The sequence below is a fragment of the Toxorhynchites rutilus genome, chromosome 1 (genome assembly GCF_029784135.1).
Source record: "Toxorhynchites rutilus septentrionalis strain SRP chromosome 1, ASM2978413v1, whole genome shotgun sequence".
Taxonomy (NCBI): Eukaryota; Metazoa; Arthropoda; class Insecta; order Diptera; family Culicidae; genus Toxorhynchites; species Toxorhynchites rutilus.
Window position 1 is genome coordinate 138,111,528 of NC_073744.1, and position 21,204 is coordinate 138,132,731.

The following is a 21,204-nucleotide window of genomic DNA, read 5'->3' on the forward strand; positions in this document are numbered from 1 at the left end:
AGAGCCTAGAAAAAGAACCCTGGGAAACACACAATTGAAAATTATCTGTTTATGGGGCTTGCGTTTTAAGACGGCAGAGATAATCTCTGCATCGTATAATCCCGTACCCGAGTCACGAATCGGAGCTTTTATTGATTTATTCGAAATTTATTCGATCACGAATGTAGCCAAAGTACCAACAATCCAAATAATTGAGTTTTTATCGCTTTCCTCGAATAATGTTGAGTGACGAGGAGAACAAGACACGCGTATGACGCAAACGTTCTGCTTTTTTTCTCCCCAAAGTTAGATACAAAAAGAGATACGATCATATCGTAAACATTAAGGGACTCTTCGAGCTGTCCCACGGGCATGGAACGTAAGGCGAATGCACTCAGTTTTTTTTCTAGGTTTTTTTCTTCTATGATTCTTTACATTCTGTGTTTCTTTTTTTTTTTTTTTGAGCTCATCTACGAAATCAACGGCGAGTCAAACAGATTAGGTTTCATATTTTATGCTTCTCTGATCCATGGAGGAATGTAGCCCACAGGTTCAAAATCATAACGCTATTGGTGATGCAACATGAATCATCTCATTGTAATGCAGACCGGTGGCTACTGTTACTCGGGTGAGATTTTTTCAGGTGTTAGGTTCCATGAGAACGGTAAATCATGCTCGATTCGGTGATCTGTTGGTTCTTCAGTTTTTATCGTATGATTTTGGACACTAACATTGAAATAAAAGGCAACCATTTGAATGAAATAAAAATCATTTTGAAGGTTTGCGCATTTTAATGTAGCAGCCAATGCAAAATCCAACATGAAAAAAACCTTGGAATACTTCCCAACGTAATTTAAGTGATATCTCCTCTATGTTTGATGTGCACAAACGAAATTTATTTTTCAACAAAAAAAAGTTTACTTAGAAAATTGATTAAAAATCTAATTTTAAAAAAAAGTTTTACAAGATAAGATAATTTCATTTTTCTCAACGATGTTTAAGCAAAAATCGATCAATTTAATACTACGATGTCTCAAACATTTTCTTCACTCCATAAGAAGGTTGAAGTTGTATTAGCCTTACAGGTTTTTAGAATTTGGAGTCAATCTATAAGAATCTTTTGATTTCCGAATTTGATGAGCATATGAAACATAGTTTTGGATTCATGTCTTTTGTTCCACCTTCAGAGCGCACCATGCTCAATTAGCATGGTTCAAAAATTCGGGTTATCACCGATTTCGCCTAAAAATCTGTTTTTGAAAATGCTTTATTTTGTGTCCAATTGTCTACATTTATGTAAATTTATTCAAATTAAGTTTTCGTTATTTGTTAGGTGAAGAGACCAAAGAGGACCCTGTTTATAAAATTTTTGGAAAGCTGATAGTTTTTTTTTGCGTAAGACGTCAACATTTCAGAAACACTTATTTATTACATTGTATTTAGAAAAAAATACGCTAATTTCGTAGAATATTCATTTCTCAGTTTTTCAATAGTTCAAATGAAAGACATTTGAAAAATAACAAACTGAGCCCCAAATGTCTATTTTTTGACAAAAACTTTCGTTTCGAAATTTCGTTTTTTAAAGTTTCTGAGGTGTTGGTTTCTGAGGACTTTCTAGAAGTGATTTGAGAAAGGCAGATTTTTTTTCTTCTGAACAAACCAAATATTAGGCTGTCAAAAAAGTCCTGCGGTATTTTTTTTTTTGAATTTTGATTTGTTCATAAAATTAGTTACAATCATCTGTTTTAAGTCAAATATGCGCCGTTTTGTTCGATGACTTGTTCCCAACGAGATGCCAACTTCATAATATCCCTGTTATAGAAGCTCGCTTCCTTTTTGGCAAAAAACTCGGATGGCCAATTTTTACAGGCCTCTTTTGTGGCTAACTTCTGACTACCTAGCTCGTTCGCCATGGACAAAAACAGGTGGTAGTCACTTGGTGCAAGGTCCGGACTATACGGCGGAAGCAAAAGAACCTCCCATCCGAGCTCCCGGAGCTTCTGGCGCGTCACCAAAGAAGTGTGTGGCCTGGCGTTGTTTTGATGGAAGACAATGCGGCCTCTGTTTATCAAAGATGGCCTCATCTTCATGAGTGCTACCTTCAAGCGGTCCAGTTGTTGGCAGTACAGGTCCGAATTGAGCGTTTGGCCATAGGGAAGCAGCTCATAATAGATTATTCCTTGACAATCCCACCAAACACACAGCAGAACCTTCCTGGCCGTTAATGAGGGCTTGGCCACCGTCTGAGCAGCTTCAGCGGGCTTCGACCACGACCGTTTGCACTTCACGTTGTCGTAGGTGACCCACTTTTCATCGCCAGTCACCATTCGCTTCAGAAACGGGTCGATTTTGTTGCGATTCAGCAGCGATTCACATGCGTCGATACGGTCAAAGATGTTTTTTAGCGTCAACGTGTGTGGCACCCATACATCGAGCTTCTTTGTGAATCCAAGCTTCTTCAAATGGTTAATAACGGTTTGATGACTGATGCCGGTCTTTGTCGGCTAATTCAGCGATTTTGTCGCAATTTTCGACAACACGCCTTCCGGAGCGTGGCGCATCTTCGACGACCTCTAGACACGAAACGAAAACGTTGAAACCATCGTTGTGCGGTGGAAATGGAAACTGTATCGGGTCCATAAACTGCACAAATTTTATTGGCAGCTTGAGATGCATTTTTGCCTTTGTCATAGTAGTACTGTAAAATATGTCGGATTTTCTCTTTATTTTGCTCCATATTTGCGACACTATAACTCACGAACGATTTAACCAAACAAAACACTGCCAAGGACGTTATAGCGTGCAAATATACCTTTCCAACAAGCTATAGTACGACTCGATACAATGAATACAACTAGAACTACGCGCTTACAACTACACCTCGCGGAAATACCGCAGGACTTTTTTGACAGCCTAATATAAAGGAATGTATGTGTTCGGTTATCGATACTTTTTATAAATATTAAGTCATATGTTTTATCTAGCTAGTCCCCTTGATCCCGCGCGACGAATGACATGAGATGACTCAAGACACGGTATTCCTGCAGGCGAATAGCGTGACTATAGATTGTCACTTAGGTGATATTTGAAGTCGTGTCTTCATATGTTATCGACTCGGGTATAAAATAGGAGCTGAAAAGTAGGGTGGCTTCCACAATAAAGAGAGAAAATTTGCTATCTCACGTCATTCGACGGGCGGAATAAAGGGGAGTGTCTCAAAAGTGTCTCAAAAAACCTTAACAATAAATAGTTCTCATCGCTTGAAATGGTACGCAGTTTACAAATGTGCGTACCTTTCATGTACTGGGTAAAGAGTGAGAATCGGCCAAAGGTTCAAAGGTCACATTTTTGACGTAGGACTACGTCTTTCAGTCGAGCGGGAGTGAAAATTGTCTTTATCAAGGTATGGAGAGTTCACTTCTAGCCTTTCTCAAGGCTTCGTTTTAACTCGCACTCGCACGCTACATACACGCAAATCAAACGTTGATTCCGTGGTATGGTATGCCGTTATTCGTTCTCCAATCCGGTATTGATTCATTTGTCAATTCGGCTAATTGTACTATACTAATGTTCTCATAACCTTCGTCTTGCATCAGGCGCGAGAATTTCGTTTAGGATTTTTATTCTCAGGGATGAATGACCATTTTCCATATTTTTCAAATAAAAATCTTCCTGAGTTTATTCTTAATTTTCGTTGTATTTCAAAATAGTATTCAATTAATTAACTCCGTAGACCTACATCAACGATGCGATCGTGTATTGGATACCATTTTCTATATTTTTCAAATAAGTAAATTGTTCAAAAACATTTAAAACAGGGGGAAATTAAAATGAGAAATGAAATGTCTCAAAAACGAAAATAATTGTCTTTCAAAATTTTTGATATGGTGTTTGAAACGGCCTCAGTTTTGCAAAAATGTAACTATAACGACTAGGGCCTCTTTGGTCTGGACACCTCGATAACCACAAAAGAGTTAAAAATTTTATAGGTTGTGTCTGACAGTAGAGATTTCAGGTGAAGTTCAATACGGTTGTTACAATGTTCACTTACGTAGCCTTAATTTTTGGTAAAATATCAAAAATCAATTCAACGGATCAAAAGAATCGAATTTGTATCGAATGGGTGTGACAAAATCGGCGAAGAATCTATTTTCAGATCACCCTAATTCAAGTTAGAAAATACATAAATGGAAAAGATAGAAAAAACAATACTGAAAGTGATTACGATAACAAAACATATACACTGCGTTTCACAACTATAGAACCACTAATTTTTTCTGTATTTCTACAGATATGTAAGAAGTCGGTGGAATTGAAGTATATAGTGAAGAATACAATAAGTATCTTCATTTAGAAGACTGGTCTTTTCAACTTTATTGTTGTGTTCGGGCGCGGAACATTCAAAAAACTAAAATTGCAGTGTTTCATAATTATAGAACCAGATGGACAAACTTTCACTCCTTTACAAAATTAACATCAATTTAACATGAATTACGATAAGTTTCTAACTCTTAGGTCATCTTTAGTTTTCAATCAGTTCAAATAACCTATTCGGGACGGTTTCAACCAAGCTCTTCAAATCACTCATACTGCTTGTAAGCTGCATCTACTATTCGTCCGATCACTCCTCATAAGATTTTGACCAGTCAATTAATCAAAAGTCAATAAAAACTAGTCTTATAAATGATGATAATTATTGTATTCTACACTATATACTACATTTCATCCGACATCTTACATGTCTCTGGAAACTCAGAAAAAATAAGTGGTGCTATAATTGTGAAACGCAGCGTAGATGTTTCCAGCAACATTGCAACACAAGTTTTTTTCCATGAATCCTATCCTATCCTATCCTATCCTATCCTATCCTATCCTATCCTATCCTATCCTATCCTATCCTATCCTATCCTATCCTATCCTATCCTATCCTATCCTATCCTATCCTATCCTATACTATCCTATCCTATCCTATCCTATCCTATCCTATCCTATCCTATCCTATCCTATCCTATCCTATCCTATCCTATCCTATCCTATCCTATCCTATCCTATCCTATCCTATCCTATCCTATCCTATCCTATCCTATCCTATCCTATCCTATCCTATCCTATCCTATCCTATCCTATCCTATCCTATCCTATCCTATCCTATCCTATCCTATCCTATCCTATCCTATCCTATCCTATCCTATCCTATCCTATCCTATCCTATCCTATCCTATCCTATCCTATCCTATCCTATCCTATCCTATCCTATCCTATCCTATCCTATCCTATCCTATCCTATCCTATCCTATCCTATCCTATCCTATCCTATCCTATCCTATCCTATCCTATCCTATCCTATCCTATCCTATCCTATCCTATCCTATCCTATCCTATCCTATCCTATCCTATCCTATCCTATCCTATCCTATCCTATCCTATCCTATCCTATCCTATCCTATCCTATCCTATCCTATCCTATCCTATCCTATCCTATCCTATCCTATCCTATCCTATCCTATCCTATCCTATCCTATCCTATCCTATCCTATCCTATCCTATCCTATCCTATCCTATCCTATCCTATCCTATCCTATCCTATCCTATCCTATCCTATCCTATCCTATCCTATCCTATCCTATCCTATCCTATCCTATCCTATCCTATCCTATCCTATCCTATCCTATCCTATCCTATCCTATCCTATCCTATCCTATCCTATCCTATCCTATCCTATCCTATCCTATCCTATCCTATCCTATCCTATCCTATCCTATCCTATCCTATCCTATCCTATCCTATCCTATCCTATCCTATCCTATCCTATCCTATCCTATCTTATTGCAATTTTGAACGATATGAACAGTAATACATTTTCAATGATATTGAATGCAAAAAAATATATTTGATAATTCATTTCGATGTTCAATGCCTGGATTTGATATTCAGAGTTTTTGTGACTGTGGGTCTGATGATGACAACACACTCTGATTTCCGACTGTTGAAGCATCGCGGGTTTTGGATTGTGGTTTTCGAATTGATCGCTTCTCGTTGGTTCCACGGCACTTCACAAAGAGTCACAAAAAACCCTTGAATACGAAAATAAAGAGGGGTGGGTCCAGGACACGACCGCACAATTAACGTAGGACTACAAATTTATTCTCGGCAAGACATCACTTCATATAAAATTCAGAATGAGCTCTTTAGTACAAACATTATGTAGTATTGACAAGGGCAGTAAAATGAACGTTTGCAATGAGCCGCGTGAATGATCCGCATATCAGTAAAGCAATTCAAATCCAGTTTGAAAATTATCCAATTAACTATCAGTCTCAACCTTGACATGTACTGTTGATTGCTCGTTGTCTAGAAAACTGAAACAATGATCTTATTAAATATATAGTAGTTTTTCTCAGCGTTTCTTAGCAAAATTGCATCTACGACACTCCCAAAAACACAGTTTCTCAAAGTTATCATTCCCAAGTTATGCTTTGCAGTTATTATCGCAGAATGACAACAGAAAATCCGAATCGAATCGATTGTATGATGGCGGCGGTGGCGGCAGCAACCTATGGGCAAAACAAGTTTCCACCATCAATTTTCCATCGAAGAGCATAGTTCACAGCTCTTAACCTAGAAGCAATGCTCGTATTCAAGAAAAATAAATGATAGATTGGAGACAATCATCAATAAGTCAGAACCCGCTTCTAAATTCGCAAACAAAATCGCGACGATTAAAATTATTAAAATTATGTTTTAACTTCACAGGTAAAACCTGTGGTTGAGCCACCTCCCTGATGGTCGAAAGCTGTGCACGGAAGCCCAACCGCAAGCAATCCCAAAGCAAGCGCCAATAAGCGTTTTGAACTTGACACTGCGATATTCCCTCCAACTCCAACTTCAACGTCAGTTTCCCAGCGCGCGAGTCGTCCCACTTCCTGGTTGTCACCATTGATGGGTTACAGCCGGATCATGTCCATTTCTATAAGCTGAAGATTGAAGCTAGGAAGAAGAGATCTCGTCACGAAGAAGCCCCCGTCGTCCGTCGTCATTGTTGTGTGGGGGTGGGGGGGGCCTTGCCCGAACCGGTACTCCCGGTCTCTTACGCTTTAAAGAGCTTCTTCAATGTTTCGTTTCTGGTCTGGGGGAGGCACGGGATGACGGTGGTAAAAGCTTGTGCACCAGAATCTTCGCGTACTACAACGCAAACAATATTCTGCCAGTAGCGTGAGGTTTCTATTTTTTACCCTACTGTACCGTCACCCCCACCGTCTTTGTTCCCACCTGGCTGCCCAGTACGCAGCATGATCCCACTCCTTCTTCGTAGTGCTGTTGCTCGTTTATGTTTTTACCATTTCTTACAACGTGGTGATCTCGTATAAGGTATAGAGCAGAAGAAGAAAAAAACTCCACCACACGCGAGAAAGGGTTTGAGCGCGCTTTCAGAGGCATTCAAAACTTCACCCATACTTGCGGGCAGTAGCACTTCGTGCATGCTTTGGGCTCGGAATCGGGTTTTTAGCTCCAAACATAGAAACCGGTTTTACCCGGTTTTCTTATTTTTGTTCGATGCAACTCAGACGAGTTTCCTTTCTCTGTTTTTTTCTCGTTTCGACGCTAACAGTAGCTCACACAGCATTGGTTTGTTGTGATCGATTTTGCTTTGTGATCATTCTAAGTTTCGTAATTTTGCGTTTTGTCTTAACCGTAAAATTACGGGCCGGTTCATTCCGGCACCCACAAAATAAACAGAATTTGCGAGCGAAGGGAACCTAATTATACACCTTCTTAGGGCTCATTGCTCTGTTTTTCTTTGGCTACTGTTGCTTGCTTTTAATCCGACGATCGATTGGCGAGACGGAAAAAGATTTTGGGAAGCAAATTTTGCGTTTGCATTTTCTTGTTACCGCTTAAATTTCCGCTGCGTGGGGATGATTGAACGAATTCTGCTGCTCAGCGATTCGTGAAAAACCATGGAATCAAATCTGCCACTTCATTGCAGTTTCCATAAAGATCGAGTGCGGTTCAACTGTAACCGATCGGACAGATCTTTTCGAGATTATTCGAATCGAAGATGTTCTTCCGTCGAGGTTGATGCTTTTCGTCGAGGTTCTGAATTCGTTGAGCCGATCTGTGTTGTTCTGTATGTATCGATCGGCGCATAACCAAAGCAGCAATCATCCGGAACTGTACACTCCGGAGTTCCGGGTGATATACTGATGCGCAGAAAAATTATTTTAAAATTATTCACGCGTTTTTTTTTCCATGTACTGGGTTGATGATCCAGTGGACCATCAAATGCTAATTATCGGTTAGGGAAAATCGAAGCGCAACAATTGGGCGATTTTTTGCATCCACCGTTGCCTCATTACACCGCCCCCCCAATTGAGCGGAAAGAGCAACATCAACAACAGCAACGGAAAAAGACACATCATTAACATAATTTACACCATTTGTAATTGATTTCCAAGAAATCATAATTGATGATTGATCATTATGACATCACGATTGAGGTAATTTTCCATTCGCGCAATGAACTCCCGTTGAATTGCTTGCAGATTCATTTCACTGCTCTAACAAAGGATGCCTGGATTTTAGAAATGCATGAAATCGAGGTGATGTTTCTGTTATTTCAAATTATTTTGGCTGGACTTCGTGGTTCATCGATCCGGTCCAGGTTCAGCGCTAAATCATTCAATAGAAGGCTAATGTATTAGACTAGTTCAGCTAATGGACAAGTGTCCTTGATATCTTGCTCTAAAATCAGTTTCATTAGTATTTTTTAAACATTGACTACAAAACAACTAGATTTAGAAGTTAATTATGAAAGTAGAAGGGTCTGAACTTATACACGAATTTTATGCCAACTCGTCTTAGGAGTTGGCAGCACCCTCTCAGATAGTAGTGAAACGTTGTGTGTGTAAATACAGGGCTTATTTAAGCAACTTTGCATACTTGAAATATTCGAAAAACAATTGGACTACTTTTTGGAAAAAGACAATTCGTTTTTCTTATTTTTTTACAAAAATTCATATCTTAAAAACTATGATACCTACAAAATAATTGTCAAGGGATGAAATGTAGGAAATTGATTAAATGTTCATAAAAAATAACCAAACAATTTATAGAAAAAAAATGCTCACAAAAAAGTTATTTTAAAAATCAAAATTCATTTTCCTCAAAAACTTATTTTTTAAAAATTCCCAAAATTATATATATGAATAGCCCTTAAAACTTCCAACAAGTCGTCCATACATTGAAAGATGGGCACTTTTACAGGGAAAAAGTTTTTCGAACAACAACTTTTTCATGTTTTCTTTGAAAAAAATACAACTAATCCTAATTTTGTTTAAAGTCAAGATAACGATATAGTGTATTCGACAAAGTTTTAGATCTTGTTAAAATATCAACTTTCTATCTTTTATAGTTTTTGGAATATATGTCATTTTTGTATGAAGACTCCTGAAAAAAATAATGTTTTGCTCGTAACATTTGTGTGTGTAAATTCTCACGTTTGACAAGTTCTTGACATGTTTCTAAACCGAGAAAAGTTGGCAAGTTAGCAGAGCATTTAAAATGCGAAAATTTATACAAAAAAATGTTACGAATTGAACATTAAAAGCATTTTTACAAATAAAAACATGAAAATGTTGTTGTTCGAAAAACTTTTCCCATGTAAATGTGCCCATCATCCGATGTATGGAAAACTTGTTGGAAATTTTGAGGGCTATTGATATCTATTTCTTTCAGAGTTTTAAAAGCATATGTTTTCGAGAAAAATGAATTTGAGTTTTCAAAATATTTTTTTTTTCAATGAATTCTTTGATAATTTTTAATGAAAACCCAAAATAATTTCCTACATTCCATTCTTTGACTAAAATTTTGTAGGCCTGATTTTTTTTGTAGGTTTTTTTTAAATTGTGAGTTTTTTCTATTTTTTTTCGAAAAATCTTAATTTGAAAACTATTACATCTACAAAAAGATGGTCAGAGAATAAAATGTAGGAAACTACTTAGGTTTTCATTAAAAATAATCAAAGAATTTTTTGGAAAAAAAAATTCATTGAAAACAAATATTTTGAAAATTAAAATTCATTAAAATTCAAAATTCTGAAAAAAATAGATATAAATAGCCCTTAAAATTTCCAATAAGTTTTTCATACATCGGACGATGGGCACATTTACATGGAAAAAGTTTTTCGAGCCACAACTTTTTTAATTTTTTTCTTTGAAAAAATACTCTTAATGTTTAATTCGTTACATTTTTATGTATAAATTATCACAATTTACATGCTCTGCTAACTTTTCTCTATTTAGAAACAACTGTCAAGAACTTGTCAACCGTGAGAATTTACACACAAAAATGTTACGAGCAATACATTATTTTTTTTCAGGAGTCTTCATACAAAAATTACTTATAATTACAATATTATAATTACAAAAGTTCATTTTTTAATTAGATCTAAAACTATGTCGAATACACTATATCGCTATCTTGACATTAAACAAAATTAGGATTAGTTGTATTTTTCTCATAGAAAATAAAAAAAGTTGTTGTTAGAAAAACTTGTAAAAGTGTCCATCTTCCGATGTGTGGACGATTTGTTGGAAATTTTAAGGGCTATTCATATATATATATATATATATATATATATATTTGGGAATTTAAAAAAAAATACGTTCTTGATAAAAATGAATTTTAATTTGTAATATAACTTTTTTTTTGAGCGAAATTTTTTTCCAAAAAATTTTTGGTATTTTTTCGTAAAAATTTGAACAATTTTCTTCATTTCATCCTTTGACAATTATTCTGAATGTATCTTAGTTTTTAAGTTATAAAATTTTGTAAAAATTTAAGAAAAAAAAATTGACTTTTTCCAAAAAGTTGTCCAACTATTTTTCAAATATTTGAAGTATGCAAAGTTGCTTAAATGACTCATGTCATTACACCCACAACGTTTCACTGCTATCTGAGATGGTACTGCCAACGGCCAGTCGAGTTGGCATGAAATTGTCTATAGGTACAGACGGAAAGTTGACGTAGGACTGAGGATAATTGCTTTTGAATGGTAAATTGTAGCAGAATTTCGACTTATTCAATACTCTGAACCGAAAAGGGTTCTGAACCTGGAAAAACCGTTTGTTATGCCAACTGAACTGAACTTTGGAGGGTTATAAGAGTTGTGGCGTTAAAAAGAATAATGAACCATTAATCATTAATATTTTCTATTTTTTTTTCAACAGTTTACTATAACTGTTGAAGAAAACTTAGATATTCCAACATTAACACGAAAAACTCGACATTCTCTGGTTTTCTTGTATTCGATGTTCATAATGTACATAAAAATTTTTATTAATATATCCGTCCCTTCAGAAATATTAACCGATCGGTACCCTTTTTCTTTCGTTCATTCTACATGATATGGACACGTGCATTGAGTACGATTTGAATGGAAAATAACCTTTTAATAAAATCTCTATCAACGTTTAACCCTCTGAACCAGGCTCTCGGCAAAACTTTAGGGATATAGAGTGTCGCTATCACCCTAGTCATCTCTTCTCCTCGGATTCTGATGAGTGCTTAACATTGAGAAACATTTCACGTTATCATTTCGTATGGCGACTCACCGTTTTAAAGAAAGGAATTGTCACTGAGTTGCCAACCGGGCACCTAAGTAAACCAGTTTTTTCTTTGAACTGTTCTTTCTCTCTTTCATTCAGCGGTATCAATACATGTACCAAGAACAACATTGAATGTTGGCTGGAATCCAACAATCATAGGCAACTTCACAGCTATTCATGTCCTGGTATTGGTATCCTTAGATTAGATGGGACATTTCCTAATTTGAATGGATTTTTTAATCACTTGGAAAATTTAAACTGCTTCTTTAAAAGTCGCAGATTGTATGTCAAAATATGCCTACAACCTACACCCCAAATTGATTTTTAGCTCATGTTTTGTCATCCCGATTTATTACATTAAATGCGCATATAGCGTTTTCATTAATACTATTTTTTACTATTATTTATATGCATCAACAATGTTAATACCAAGCTTGCAAACTTCGAAAATGCTGATGTAGTGCTATCAGGCATTAGAGATGCTGACTATCCCTGAGCCCTGAGCAGCTGAAGGACACAGAATACTTGTTGAGGCTTATGGCGACCGTGCCACAAGTCACGAGAAAACGTGCAGACATTAGTGTTATAGCAAATATTGTAGTAGACATTGGAAATGAGATGCACAAAAGTGTATAAAATTTACAGCTAATTTATTCACAGTATGCTCCATCGCAAGCCAGACCCTTGACCCATTTCTCAGGAAAATCACCGATTCCACGCTTGTAGAAGTTTGTTTTGGATGTTGGCTATTTTGAAGCGGCCGAATTTTAATCGTGTACATGTCACATATTTATCATATCTATAATTAGCACATTACACAGTTGCCATTTTTCGGCGTTAGAGTATTCCCTTCTAAACAATTGCAAATGGTACATATTTACACAGTAGCCATTTAGGCGAAAGAGTTTTCTATCTGTTCTTCCATTATCCACAGTTAAGACTGGACAGCGGAGACAGTCGTTGATCCATTGTTGAGTTATTTATAGAACAGCAGCCCGATATTTCTGCAGAGCAGAGCAGTTGTACGGATGAATCGATCTTATTCCGACCGTGGATCGATCTCCATCGCTGATGATTGTTGTGTGGATGTAGTTATTCTGTAACAACACAAAGATGGTCAATGGGGGCCCTGAGTTTTGAACTCACGATCGATCGCTTACTAAGCGAACGCGCAACCAATGTGGCTACGGAGACCCCCTTGGTACCTATTTGATTGAAAACATAAAAAAATCATCGAATAAAATGCTTTTCAAATGAAGCGAATAAGAATCAAACTTCGAACACTAAATCAAATTTCGGACAGATTGAATTCAAATTTCGGACACTTTATTTTGTATTTTTTGGACGAAAATTAATTACGCTTGATTATATTTTATAGTCAACTGCGAAACACTTACCAAGCAATCACAGTAAACTGTTAACGATGATGAGAACTGATGAAACACGGGAGAAATTTAAATATTTATGAACGGGTAAATTCTACGTGGTCACGCTAAGCAAACGTCAAACACAAACGATAATGAATAGTGCTGCCAGATTTTTACCGATTATATTATAAATCAAATGTAGTTCTTATATTAAATGATAATGAAACCAAGGGATTACTCTAAAGAAGCAATTGTGATATCAATTTTATAGTTATATTATCAGTGCAATAAGAATTTCAAGATACAGTGCGAGAAATTCCTATAAGCGCACATGTATATTTTGGCTGTAAGATTAATTAGATATATATTTCCAAAATATTTTCATGGGATTTAAATGACCCTCGAACATCAAGTTTATCTTGCCAAGAAAAGTCCCAATCCTATTCTCAACAGTTATTCAGAATGAGAAAAACGTGTTTTCAAGGTAGAAATTCTTATAAGCGCACATCAGACTTTATTCTCAAAGAACGATTTATACATGAAAATTCAGAATTCATTTTTCAGAATAGTTTCATAGACACGGTTTGGCATTGACTTAATCAGATTATCCAACATTTCATGTGGAATTTTATTCCACTCGTCCCTTACACATCTCTCCAACTCACGAACTGTTGCAAATTGCCGTCCACCACTGTAGACTCGCCTTGCCAGGATTCCCCAGAGATTCTCGATGGAATTGAGATCCGGGCTACGAGCTGGCCAGTCCATAACCTGAATGTTTCTTTCGGAAAACCATGACAATGATTTCTTGCTTACGTGAATGGCAGCATTATCCTGCTGAAAGATAAAGTTGTCGTCCATAATGTGTTCTGTAAATGGCACCAAAACACTGTCCAGTAGCTCTACATAGTTGTCGGAGTTCATCCTTATCGAAATAGTGGCGATAGGAGTCTTCCCTTTTCTTGAAAACGCAGCCCACACCATGAGACTTCCACCACCAAAATTCCTGCTCAACTTCACTTCGGAATTTTTTCGTAGATCATGCCAATAATACGCGCAGCAGTCGGGACCATCAAGATTGACCTTTTTCTCGTCGAAAAAGATCACTTCATCCCACTCTGCCTTCCAATCCATGTGCTGTTTAGTGAAATCCAATCTTGCTTTAATGTGCCTTGGGGTGAGGTTTGGTTTCTTTGCCTTCTTCGTGTAAACCAGATGTCTAGATCCTCGCAAAATTTGGGAAACACGTCGTTTAGATATGGGAAGGTCCAGTTCTTGCTTTATTTCCGAAGCATTAAATTTTCCAGTCTCTTCAAGCTGAATGATGCGGTTCCGGTCGCGGTTTGAAATTTTGCAGTTACCTTTATTCTTCCTTCTGATGCCATATTTTGGGCCCTTCTTGAAAAAATTCCGGACCACTGTTTCTCCTCTATCGATCCTCTTTGCTATCTCCCGGTTGCTTAAACCAATATCCTTCAATTCGGTTATTAATCTCCGCTCAGTTTCGTCCAAGAACTTTCCTTTCGGCATCGTGCTTCAAATTCAATTGCGCTACTTCACTGCTTAGCTGATTGTGGTTAACATGTTCTCACGTTACAACCTTACCAGGATGTGTTGAAAAATGGCCAAGATGTTTACATATTGGTGGGAAAATATTCAAAATGCCAGTTGCGCTTATGAGAATTTCGCACCATAGTTTTTAAAATGTTTTAGTAAAAAAATATGTTTGCTAGAATTCTAGAATTTTCAGAAAACCCAGGTGCGCTTATAGGATTTTCCCCCACTGTATTAGAACAAAGTGTCCGAAATATGATGTTGTCCGAAATATGATTCAGAACGGTACTAAAATTTCAATGAGAACAAATATTTTGAACGGGGCCAAATGCACCGAGTCCGCTAGTTTTTATATGGAACCAACGAGAACTTATTCAATATCCCGATATAAATTCACTCCAATACAACTTCGTTCCCGCTATTTTTGGTCCACCGTCAAGGAGAACCAACAGCAGCCACAAGCAAAGCCTTTCTTCAGCTGCCAAACGAAAAATTTAAATACCATCTCGTGACTGTCAGCCAGCCAGCCAACCAGCCAGATACCGCTCGACGGAACCATCGGAACCACAAACATAAACGATACTCATGTTAAGCAACAAATTTACGACCCTCGTACGGTAAGCCATAACACGGGCGAGGGGAAAAAGAAAGCGAATGAAATTTAAAGCCACCAGAAAGCGGTGTCGGCTTGAGAAGCTTTCCGCAGAGCCAAAAAAGAAGTATGAAAACACGACGCCAACTTCAACTTCTAGAGTCGGTCTCCGAGGTCCGTGAACCCGTGAAGCCCAAACCCGAGAGCCAAGCTCACTGCCTCAAACCAAGATGGTGGTCAGTGATCGGGAAATGTGAATTTTATGGAACGTATACAATCAGACATAGTTACTACGGACGCACACAAGCTCGAACATAGTAGCAACAACATCGTGTTATAGTAAAACTCTATTGTCCCGCGAGCCTTTCAAAATCTGAGGCATTTAAATTGCCAACCCTTTGTGGTTCTAAACACAAACCAGCCACGATTGATGGCCGAACGCTTTCCGATGACTGGTGTTGCCAGCCACTAGATGAATCAATTAAGAAAAATCTTTCTTCAATTCAATCCACATGCTGGCACCCCGGCCAGTCCCAATTAAGCATGCATGCTTGTTGCTACTCTGCTTTGCTTTGCTCTCAACGTCTTAAAGCTTCGGCCGAAGGCGACCCGAAGCCGCCAAGTTTCTTCGGGTGCGAGCCGAAGAAAAACCGGTCACCTGCATTTTACCTTTGCCGTGTGTATGTTGCGCCTATGCTCGCCGCCGCTCACTCAGTACCGAAGTCGACAACATAAACATAAGACGTGTATGGGACCTCGCTGCGCGCCTTTGTTTTGACGCTAGTTTTTTTTGTGTCTCTTGTATCTCGCTCTCCTTTCCCCTCTCCGGATGAAGTGGAAAGTTGTGGGTGAGGATATTCGTCGAAAACAAAACGCGCGACTTTTGCCCCCTAGATTTAGGCAACCGGAAGACGGCGCGCGCTGAGATTTGTGTGTTCGAAAGTGACTTCAACGATCGGAGCAGGAACCTCCGATTTTGGTGACCCACCAGGGAAAGACCTAAACGGCGAGTTGTAGTAGACGGACAGTGTGTTTTTCCGCGGCCGTGCATGACATAATCAACGCCTACATCCGGTGCACCGTTGGATGTCTTTAGGCTACTCTTTTCGGCGATTCCCACTGGTGTTTTGAATTGAAGAAGAGCCCGAATGTGCGAGCCAAGGGAAATGCACAGTAAACGCATGTGAATGAGTAATAAAAAGCATAAACGCGTGACAGTGTTGTAGAGAACAGCAGTGAGTAGCAGTTAGAACCGGCAAACTTGGGAGGGGGACCAAACAAGTGCATCACCGTTTGAGCAAGTGAATTTTTTTCGGACGGTTTTTTTTTTGTTGTCCGCTGTGCAGTGAATCGATTCTATCTCGACCCTTGGATCTGTTCCCTTCCTTTACCTTTTAGACAATGTGCGGATGATGAGGAGAACGATTCCGTAACCGTATGAAGAATAAGTGAATCCACATAAATAAATAAGAAAAAAACAGGCATTGAAAAGCAGGTGTTGGACGAGTATAACGCAAGACGAGGGTCGTCGTCGTCAGATGTGAGCCATTTTCGTTAGTTTCGCTTTTACGGATAATACCCGCAGATGTTTCACGTCGCGACAGTTGTCACCATGACGAGGAAAATCAAACTTGGATCCTGGAGCGACCTGACATAGAACCGTGAAGCGGTTAATTGATAGTTTGTTTTATTGTCGACCGACGGTGACAGTGTCCGTCGTTCCCTTGTGGAAGGAGTCTTATTCACACACGAAAGCAAGAAGTAGGCCAGCTACCCACGAAAATGCACACCGTTGATAACATTGGTGCTTTCTTCCAGACCTGCAAGGTAAATATCACGTTTCACTTGTCATCTTCCCCACACGGTAGATAACCTCGTTTCATACACGTTCGGAGAGTGAAGATAAGGCTCATCATTTGAATGGCGTTGCACGAATACATTAAGGCCAACATAATCGAATAAGAATACAACGGGAGAGAGATGAGACACCACGCGCCAGCGTAAGCCGAGCCGAGTGTAAACAAGATGGCCGACATCTTTGGCTGAGCCTCGGCTGCGATGTGGATTTTCTTATGCTTTGCTCGGGGCTGAGCAGAGAGAGATGATTTTCTCGGGAGAGCGAAGCTCAGCATGCCAATGTTCATGCCGGCTTAGTTTTCGATGGAAGAAATGGGATGCTATCCGTTTTCGTTGGTTGAAATTAGAGTAAAATGATGCAAAATGTTCATAGGCAAAGGTCAAATAAGAGTAGTAGTTACAGATTTAATTGGGTCTTGTCTTCAAAAATTCTCTGCTTTCCAGCCAAATTCACATGCCACAGCGGTTTTGTTGGACATGAACCGTTTTTACAGTGACTCAAATCCGCAATCGTACTCCATCATGCTTATCTCATTTCCCTTTAGGAACTTTCTGTTTAGATAAAGTCATAGTGTCATAAAATAGTTAAAAGGTTTGCTCTCTGTTTTCAGAATAATGGTTTTTATTTCTCTACAAATGGCGAATGTATGTGCTAATGTATGAAAATTGACTCAAACTCATAATCGTACGCTGGTTAAAATCACAACTCGATTTCGAAGGCGTTAGCCAATTTCCGAATTCCATCATTAGTATGGTATCCCTTGTTCATTGCACTTAGCTTTAGCTGTCTTTGGCCTAATCTATGAGTTTTTTGGTATATTCGGAAGGAGTATTTATCAATTTTTTCATCAAGTGGTTTTTAAAATCGTTATTTTTAGAAATTTAATGGTTTCCAAATTTCTTTCACAGATAACTTCCTCAGTTTTTTACTGGGATTGATGTCGGAAGCTTGTGGAGGAATAACAATAACTTTGGAGCAATTGTGATGCAACCATGTACGAGCTTTATATGCCTTGAGTTCTGGGTTATTGTCTTGGCAAAACTTGAATCCTCGATTTCATCCCATTTTGTTCACACTTTGCTTCATATTTTCCTTTGGGATGTTCAAGTAAACATTCTGATCCAATACACTATCGATGAAAACCAAATTGCTCATACATGCACCCTCATACCATCCCTCTTCCACCACCATGTTTAAAGGTTGCTTTCAGATTTTTTTTAAGTTTAAGGCTTCCTCCATAAAAAAACGATAACAATCGGAGCCAAAAATATCAAATTAGGACCCATCTACGGAAATAACATCTTACCAGTAAGACATTGATGTGTTTCATGCTGTTTGGAATGATCAAATTGGAGTTACTTTTTTTTACTGATAAAAGGTTTGTCCTTCTGTGCCTGGGCATTCAAGTTGCCCTTCCTAGGTACATTATAAACTTTTTGTTTGCTCAATTTGTTCTTTTTTTCGATGCTGTAATGGATCAGAATGTTTACTTGAACATCCTGAAGGAAAATATGAAGCAAAGTGTCAACAAAGTGGGATGGAATCGGGAATTCAAGTTTCGCCAAGACAATAACCCAGGGCTCAAGACATATAAAGCTCGTACATGGTTACATCACAATTGCTCCAAAGTTATTGTTATTCCTCCACAATTTTTTGACATCAATCCCAGTAAAAAACTGAGGAAGTTATCTGTGTAGGAAAATTAGAAACCATTAAATTTCTAAAAATAACGATTTTAGAAACCATTTGATGAAAAAAATGATAAATACTCCTTCCGAATATACCAAAAAATTCATAGATAAGGCCAAAAACAGCTAAAGATAGTTGCAATGAACAAGAGATGCCACACTAATGATTGAATTCGGAAATTGGCCAACGCCTTCGAAAGCTAGTTGAGATTTCAACCAGCGTACGATTATTAGTTTGAGTCAATTTTCATACATTAGCACATACATTCGCCATTTGTAGAGAAATAAAAACTATTATACTGAAAACAGATAGCAAACCTTTTAACTCTCATATGACACTATGATTTTATCTAAATAGTTCCGAAAGCTCGTTTTCGACTTTCAAAACAAGGGAAAAGAGATCTGCATGGTGGAGTACGATTACGGATTTGAGTCACTGTAGATTGATTCCCACAATGAGTATTAATCATTGCATAAATTCGCCAAGCCACGTACCATGTAAAAGAATTTGATTGCCGGTAATACACGTGGATATGTTATGTGAGCAGGCAAGGGAACACAATGGAAATGCAGAGGAAGCAAGACAATGAAAGATCTCGAGGAATTGAATTTTGGCTCCTCAGGGCTGCAGTAGCATAGCACAAGCGCACTTCAGAAGGAACGTCTCTCGCTCCCTCAGATCCTTCACGCGATTTTTTTTTAATTATTTGAATTTATGTAAGACTCATCGTCCATTTTAATAGACCAAATTCTTGTGAAGAGGATTCCCTTTTAATTTCGAGATTTCCGATTGCATTTATGTCATTCAAAATTACATTTTAAGAATGAAATTCGATTTCGATCGATTTACAGCGATTGATCCGTTAGACCCATTTCCTAACAATCACAACATATAGGGTAAATGATCTTGATTTATCCGATTTGGGGTGTTTTTAAGCTACTAGTAAATGCAAATTGATTTTTCTTCATGAAAATCACACATAATCGATACGAGTTTGGGTTTGTTAAAAAGCCCCAATTCTCTAGTTGCTAATACTACCATAAGGTGTTGAAATTATTTAAATTTTTATGTTTTTTAACGATTTTCCTTGAAGAGGAATTATGATCATGGTTTGCCCAAGAAATGATCATGGTTTGTCCGGTTTTAGAAATCACCATTTTTGAATGAAAACATTCGCATTCACAAGTAGATGTTGCATTTATCATTGCTTGAGTTTACTGTCATCATATCGATCCATTCATAATTTAGGCTTTGTTCAGAATATTGAATACAAACCCAAATTTTATAGCGAACATTCTAGAGACATATCAATCACAGTAGTGCATTGTGATTGATATGTCTTTAATTATATATAATTACAATAATTACAGTAAAGTTCGGTTTCATGACGAATCGTATGAATAGTTGTGCAGAGACAACTGTTATCAGTACCAAATCATCGAAATAAAGCTGTTTTGCATGGAGACAGTTACAATATGTCTACTTTGGAGAAAATCGACAATCGATAAAATTAGGCTGATAATGCTGTTTGTTATTGTTGACGCTTTGGAATAGTTCAACTTCTACTGCACAGTCTGTTTGTTCGTTCCGATTCAGCTGCAATTATGCATTCTCTTTGATTAAATTAAGTAAAACTTGTTTTTCAATGTTTTCTACTGGAATATATTTGCGATTCGAGTGCAACAAATATATGATGGGGGTAAAACAGACACATAATGTTATACGCAAGGAGTAGAAGCTTACCGATGGCGAGAAATTTTAGTCGGTTCTCCGTCGAACAACTGGATCTGAGTTCTCATTGTCCGTCATACTCTCAATACACTGCGTTTCACAACTATAGAACCACTCATTTCTTCTAAATTTCCAGATATATGTAAGAAGTCAGTTGAATTGAAGTATATAGTGTAGAATACAATAACTATCTTCATTTATAATACCGGCGATTTCAACTTTATTGTGTTCAGGCGCGAAACATTCAAAAATCTAAAATTTCAGTGTTTTATAAATCTAGAACCAGATGGAAAAACTCTCACTCCTTTACGAATTTAACGTAAATTTCATATGAATTACAATAAGTTTCTAATTCGTAGGTTATCTTTAGTTCTCAATCAGTTCATATAACCCATTCGAGGTGGTTTCGACCAAGCTACACCATGTTATAGTGTGTATCTCGTTCAACGCAGAGGATACTGCTCGTTTAAGCTCTTAAAATCACTCATACTGCTGGTAAGCTGCATCTACTATTTGTACGATCACTCTTCATAAGTTTCTGACAGGGTTTTGATTTGGCAAATAAGCTGACCAGTCCAGAATCTGAAGCCCCTATTCATTAAACCACGCCATGACCTTCCGGATTTTATTGATACCAAATTACCCAATTTACCAAATAATTCTGAACTACTGCATTGCACTTCTGACTGTTCATTCTTGTTGATGGTAAGCTATCTAAACAAGGCTTTTTTGAGAAAACTCTCTCCTAACCATAAAAACCCCATTTCTAAAGCTGCGAGTCCAAAAACTGATGTGGAAGCTAATTCCATGGGTTTCACTAATTCAGAA

General features: G+C 37.6%; 1 protein-coding gene across 4 annotated transcripts in view; it reads left to right on the forward strand.

The window, feature by feature from the left end:
* The window catches only part of LOC129763583 (uncharacterized), a 300,619-nt gene that overhangs the window by 197,112 nt on the left and 82,303 nt on the right, over positions 1–21,204 (forward strand). The window contains exon 1 of one of the 4 annotated variants that reach the window (XM_055762804.1): positions 15,828–16,925. The exons of the other annotated variants lie outside the window; for them this stretch is intronic. Within the exon in view, the coding sequence (XP_055618779.1) occupies positions 16,881–16,925 (45 nt within the window). The 5' untranslated portion in view covers positions 15,828–16,880. Of the gene's footprint in view, positions 1–15,827; positions 16,926–21,204 lie in introns of those variants that run through there. 4 annotated transcript variants of the gene reach the window in all.